Genomic DNA, 7150 nt, shown 5'->3' with positions numbered 1-7150 from the left:
GTACTTCTTTCTCTCTTTCTTTCTTCCTCCCTCCCTTTCTTTTTTTTTTTGCCTCCTCCTCCTTCCTCTCTTTCTTTACAGGACTCCACAGAATGGAGCAAGAATGAGAGGAAAAAGGCAGACAGAAAAGCATGAACTGGAGGCTTGTTGAGTTCCTCTACTTCCTGTTTATATGGGACCATATAATAATACAGCCCTCCCACCAGGAACCAGCTGTTACCAACCAACATGTCTCCAAGGAATTTGATTGGCTTATTTCAGACAGGGGGCCTTTCCACCACTCACGGAGCTACTTATCCTTTGTGGAAAGACATCGTCAAGGATTTACAACCAGATATAAAATATACAGGTATGTTGATTTCATGTTGTGTGCATAGCTTTGCAGTCAGGGTGAGCTTTAATATATCCCCTGCAGTTCAGATATTTTCTAATAATTAGGTTATAACCTCCATTGTCCTCATTCAGCCTAAAAGCATTTGATTATCTGCCGCCTTTGGTTCATGACAATTGATTCAAAAGATTTAGATATAGTTGATGTAAAGCTCTGATGTGAGAGATGGAGGCATTCAGGTACCATGGTGATATACAATCAAGATAGAGCAAGAGGAGCTGTGTGTGTGTGTGTGTGTGTGTGTGTGTGTGTGAGAGAGAGAGAGAGAGAGAGAGAGAGAGAGAGAGAGAGAGAGAATAAGTGAGTGAGTTAGTGAAAGGGAGAGAGAGAGAGAATTATTTAATCTGCCGGAAAAGATCATCAACATTAATCTATGAGCACACAAACCTAAGTAAAAATCTATGGTTGTGCACAGACTTCTCTGTCTATTTATACATGCAAAAGCTGATATCTGTACATGTGTAGACAAATACCAGTACTCTGGGTGTCACACAGCAATATACACACATACTGATATTTACCTCTAGCAGTATTGCCTTGCCAATGCATACAAAACCCACAAATCAGTTTCCTGCCTGCAAAATCATGAGATTAGCTTAAAGATCATGATATTAAATACCATAACAGTAGATGTTGGACTTCTTCCTTTTTGCTTCCTGATTTGCAAGGCTGTACACGTCACATTTGCAAGAACTTCTTTGCAGACAGATGGCTAGAAAGTTAGGGGTTTTTGTGTTTTGGATTTTTTTTAACATGAAAGCTGAGATTCTTGTGCAATCTTTTGATTGCAGCAGCTGGGGCATTAGGGGAAAAACGACCAAATCCCATAAAACTTTTTTTAAAAAAGCATGCGAGATGACAATGCTTCTAAACACTGGCATATCCACCACATACCTGTGTAAGCCTTAGCATACCACTAGGTACGACACCTTTAAGCATGCCTATACAGACAAATAAGTAGGAATGCAACACTGACACAAGGATGGTTCAATAGCTCATTTTAACTGTGTATGCACAAAGAGGATTTTTTTTTTAAAGGAGTGCATACAGGAACTGTTTTGTAACAGGCAGAGATCCAGAGACATCTGCAGATCTGTAGTAACATGAACACACTTTCTAAATATACATGAATGTATGGATGTTGGCTGAGCCTGCTTGCTGTGCTTCCAGGAACTACAGCAGGAAAAAGGCACAGCTCACAGCAGGGTGGAAGCTCTGATAGCTTTAAGATATTGTTCTGCCCTTTCTACTTAGCACTTGTGGTGGAGGAAGAAACAGACCCTGCTCCTCCATTTTATGTCACCCCATGCCCCCTTTATAACCTTCCCTATATATTTCTTTCCTGCTCCTGGAACACCTTCAACTCCCTTAAATTCATCAGGGCCCACAATGGAGAACCTATATATGTCCCTAGCAGTCTTTCCTGCCAAGTGCAGGAGGGCTGGACCCAATAATCTGTAAGGTCCCGTCCAGCCCCTAACAACTATGAAACTATGTCCAGTGCAGTACTCTATGCCAGGGAAATTCTCCCCTGACCAGGTAAGAAGATTTTATGGCCCTCTGCACTACAGATTGGCTTATAGAGGCTATAGCAGGAAGGAGAATGCATCCCACTGTGTATGTGATGCCTCTGCTCACTCACACATATGCACATGCATACCTGTAATATATACACAGACCAGTTCAGTAGAAATATGCAGTGCAAATTATATACGTGTTATGCAGGAAGTGACTCATGAAATTAAATAATGTAAAATGAAAAAAGTAGTAGTAATGGGGACAGCATTAAAAGGTTTCTTGAGAATATGCGAGTTACATAATCAGATCATATATGAGAAGAGGTAGAAATCCACTGAAGGACATAGGAAAAGATGAGAGGACTTTTGTGATGGGAAGAGTTGCAATGGAGAAGAATTTTGTTCCGAGAACAGACCAGTTGTGAATGAAATGATTGGAAATGGCAGGGAGGAGAGTTGCAAGAGAAATCAAATCTGTGGGAGATATCACAAGTCCACATATGGTTAACAAAAGTGAGATACCAGCATTTCAAACAAGCTCTTAAAAGGAGTAGGTGAGGAGCAGTAATAGATTTGCTTGTCTTTCTCTGTCTATGATATTTTTAAAGCATTTATGACAGCAATATCTAGCAGAATAAAATTGATATTGCCCTGCTTCTTTGTACCAATAAGCAACAACATTGTGGCCAGACTGGAGCTTGGAGGCCACAGTCAAGCCAGCTGTGAGGAGGTGGAGACCCAGATGAACACTTTAATTGAGGAGCATGTGAAACAAAGGCACAGAGGGGTAGTTAGGGAGATCCGGATTCACAGGCTCAGGAAACATGAGACAGAGTGCTCAGAGTTGAGGTTGATGCCAAAGTTTTGTTCAGTGAAGGTCATGAGTCAAGAAAAGCTGTACGAAGTTTGGAAGTATATTTGTGGATTCTCCGCTTGGCCATATATCCTGCCTTGATTCCCCAGGAGATATATATATATAATCTTATGGGCAAATTTTCAGAATGAGTAACCAGAGCATACCAAACCATAGGTCCAGGTTTTCATGTGTCTGTGATACAGGTATCTAGGAAGGAACTGAACTTTTTTTGACAATCCAGTCACATGTCAGATGAAGCTGCTGGAAGCTGAACAGTTTTTAAAGTTTGCTTCCCTTGGACTGGATTCTGTGCCCATTCAAGTTAGTAGAAGGAAAAAAAAAAAGCCCTATTGATTTTCATGGAACAGGACAAAGACAGTATTTAAGCGTGCAGAGAGAAGTGACAATTTTTGCCCAATCTGGCCACAGAAAGCAGTCTATATCTGTGACCAAACACAAGTGCATGGCTGCAGATAGCTTTAAAAATGGCTGATCCCATGAAATCTGAACTCCATTATATGACAGGTGAGATGCAGATGCTTCAAAACAGAGTGTCTTCTGTAACTTCTGTCTTCTTGCCTGCCAGCCTCTAGTTATTTTCTGAATGGGAGGGGGAAAGGGAGTGCAGGGAGTTCAGTCTAGGGGTTTTTCAGCCCCTGCTGGAGCATGGGGTGGGTGTATTGGAGATCTCCCATCTCAGGGGATCTCCAATACACCCACCCCACCCTCCAGCAGGGGTTGAAACACCACCCCCCCAGACTGAACCCCCTCCACTCCCTTTCCCCCCGTCCCATTCTGAAAACTTCGCAGCCTCGCAGGGAGGAGGGGCCGTTGCTATGGGAAATGGGTGGCAGGCTGCAGCTAGATTCCCCTCCCGCTAGAACAAACAGTGAACTTCTGTTTGGTCCGGGGGATCGCTGTAACTCAGAACGCTTCCTGCGAAGTGCGCTTACAGAAGTGCAGTTACAGCAGGGAGCTGCACTTCTGTCTGCCCCAGTGCTTGGCTGGGTGCTGAGCTGTGTTTGAAAAGGTGGCCTCAACAGCAGGTGCTGATCGGAAAGGAAATTCTGGCCCACGTTACTACATCTTCAAGTAGCGTAAGGCAGCATAGTGTTCTTGAAATTGTGGAGTCTTGCCAGTCTGTACCGGCTAAGGATCTGACTCACAGCCCTCAAGCCATCCAGAACATTTTGCTTTGCTGGAATTTTGGGTGGAATTATGCTGTTTTGTGGGCTCAGCATATGACTTCCAAGCTAGCTGAAATTTGCATATTATTTAATTGATATTTAAAGCTAACTTTTCTCTCAAAAGATGACCCTCAATTACCCATACTCATGTAACTCCAGGGGGATGCCAGTGCTCTGAGTTAAACGTAGAAGACTGTCCCTTAGAAGTTAGGCTGAGCTGGCATGGTGGGGTGGGGGTGTGTGGCTCATGCAAATCCTACCTCTTTGCACTTCTTGTTTCCGGGGGATGAAGGGGGCTGGTTCCCCCCCGCCCCAATCTCTGTTGCCTTTGTCATCAGGTGTGACACCACTGCTCCTTTCTCCACAGCTTCTCCAAAGCCAGATAATGTTAAAATTTGAATCAGTCATTGCATCTTGTGAACTTTGAATGGATTTGGAATTAGGCAAAAGGACCTCACCCATCCCTAATTGGAACGCTGTAACTTGTTTAGTGGTGATTTCCCCAGAGTGTCTTGCTGTGAGGAAACATGGACACAGCACATTACAACCGTGTCATTTACATTAAAAACCCGCAGAGATAAAGCCACTGCCAATGTTAGACAGCAACATACAGTAAAATACAGCATTTTCAAGTGTTTGCAACCAGCCTTACAAAAACAGCCCTTCCGTCTCTTTCTTTCTGCCACAGCTGAAGTTCACACATCCATTGGCAGAAGGCTAAACGCCTTACTCCTTTTCCATTGAGTGCTTTCACTAACCAAAGTATTTACTGATGGAGAATTATGCAAAAACAGAATAGCTGCTGATACCATTTAAACCAGGCTCCTGCATCCATGGGGATATAATTCCCTATGATATTCTATAGGTTGGGAGAATGGTTTTCTCTTTACTACAGTCCAGAAGATTTTACGGTGATTTTCCCAGAACACTGAAATGATTCTTTTGCTTTATGCCCCTCAGTTCAGCTTTGCCATAGACATGGTCTTAGGCGATAGCAAGAAGCAGGGGAGAAATGGATAGCATTGAGTCACGGACAGCATGGATAAAGTCAGTAGATGAAGAATGAGCATTTATCAGACTTGCCTTATGATAATGAAACTGCTTTCTAGTAGGGTTTGGAGGTAGGAAACCCTGTAAGACATGATCCCTGTCTTATACACTGTGATTGTAATGGAGATGAGATGATGGGTACTGTGGGCTGCCTGGATGTTACAATTATTATTATTGTTGTTGATACGATTACTGTTGCTATTAATTATTGCACCTAGGAGTCATCATCTTGGCTCCAGATGGGGGAATAAAAGGAAATAATGAGACAATATTCTTCAAGACAATATATGATGAACTTAACATGCCCACAGCCTAACCATGAAGAAAGTGTAGTCGGTATGGTGAAAGGAAACCTGGCATAAAGTTAAATCCTAAGACTAGAAGAAATATAGGTTCTCATGCATAGTTGTGTCACAGACTTACAGTATTGCCTCTGGCCAAGTCATTTGATTTCTTTGTGACTCAGTTTCTATTTCTGTAAAAAGGAGATAATAGTTGCCTAGAATTATGAGACTTAATTCATTGCATTTCCATAAGATGCTCTGAGATCTTTGGATATGGGGTTCTGTAGCGGCCCAGGATGAGATAGTCACTTTAAGTGACCATAGCTCACCATCCACCTTGGCCAATATAGATCTCTGTGCCAATAGACAGAATTACTACAGAGAATCTCACCTATCCTTAGTGGTTATATTGAGCATATCTGTGATTTTAGAAACCACAGGATAAATGCCCATTCTAGCTTAAGAGGACAAATGAAAAACCTTGAGGTGTGAGATGTGTCTAGCTCTAGCTAACTTGCAGTTCTGAGCTGATACACGCTTTTTAAACATGTCGTTCCCCCTGGCAATAGAGAATTACAGTGAAAGAATGATCTTTATTGTTCATGTAGCATGGGCTCCAATTGACTTAGAAATATATAGATTTTATACTTAAATTTCCCTTGGAGGAAACAAAATGAAACAGGGCACATCTACATGAAACATTTACTGCACAGCTGACTAATTATGTGCACAGTAAACATCTCAGCATCTACACGTGTGCCCCTATTACGGCACACAAAACCGATACACTGCGTAGCAGGGTAGTATTTGTACCTTGCTGTGAGGAAACTTGTAAATACAAGTACTATCCTGCTGCAGAGTTTTTTCACACACAGTGGTGCAGGTGTAGATACTGGCCTGCTGGCTGGGGCACAAGGGTGCCTCAGTGCAGGGGCTCCAGACTGGCTAGCCCCATGTTGAAGCACCCTTGTGCCCCAGCCAGCCCCTCTGCAACATGTTGAGCCCAACTGGAGTGGCCCTGGGCTGACAGGCTGACCCCTGGGGCCCCATCCAGCCATGGCTGTTCTGACCGGGCTCCACAGGCCCATCAATGAAGTCCAGAGCTAATTTTTGAAACAGTATACCTGGGAGTAAAAAACTCCAGAGCTTATTCATGTGCACTAATTGCATGTGTAGATGCACCCACTGTGTAGAAAAAAAAAGCACCTCACAAAAGTTTAAGTGGTTTGCCAAATCACAAATGGGTAGCCACAAGCTAGACACACACGCCATGTGTCACAAGCCATGTGTCACATTGATTTAGTTATTGACACTCATCTCAGTGCTCTAGGGCTTCCAAAGAGTAAAACCACACTGAGAGACAGGCGAGAGAGCGGCCAACACTTCCCAGGATGGTAGCCCAGTAGTTTGATGGGAGTGTGGCATGTGCTCAGTATTTCTGAAATTGGACAGGAACTTGGATCCCTGGCCTGACTATTTTGGTCAGTGCATGAGAGTGTCTGGAAAAAAAATACTGAGTCCTGCTCACAATTTTGCCATCTTTTTGACCCATTCATATTTGTCATGTCTCTACTTTTGGAAACTCTTTTCTGGTTCTCTTGAATGCACCCAATTTAAACTCTGGGTCACCAGTTGTAACTATTCACCAATATTTAAATGAACTGGCAAAAAGCAGTGGTCTTCTTGAAATGACTTTTTTTTTTTGACGATAGGCAAAGAAACTATTTACCAAAAGTGTCACATGGCTTCTACCTCTTTCATGGAGAAATGTCCAGGAGCCTATTTGTGTATCAGGATTAAGGCATGCCAGTTTCTGTAGACCACATGCGGCTAGACTTTGGCTACCCATCCTGAAGGACCAAGTG

The 7150-nt window shown here is 43.0% G+C and overlaps 1 protein-coding gene across 1 annotated transcript in view; it reads left to right on the top strand.

The window, feature by feature from the left end:
* The window catches only part of BRINP1 (BMP/retinoic acid inducible neural specific 1), a 123752-nt gene that overhangs the window by 38215 nt on the left and 78387 nt on the right, over positions 1–7150 (top strand). Inside the window, exon 2 of the mRNA XM_019510520.1 lies at positions 82–349. Within this exon, the coding sequence (XP_019366065.1) occupies positions 132–349 (218 nt within the window). The 5' untranslated portion in view covers positions 82–131. The remainder of the gene's footprint in view (positions 1–81; positions 350–7150) is intronic.

The sequence above is a fragment of the Gavialis gangeticus genome, unplaced genomic scaffold (genome assembly GCF_001723915.1).
Source record: "Gavialis gangeticus isolate Ggan-Ray unplaced genomic scaffold, GavGan_comp1, whole genome shotgun sequence".
In the NCBI taxonomy this organism is placed as follows: Eukaryota; Metazoa; Chordata; order Crocodylia; family Gavialidae; genus Gavialis; species Gavialis gangeticus.
Note: the sequence above shows the minus strand (reverse complement) of the source record. Positions and strands in the feature narration are given on the sequence as shown.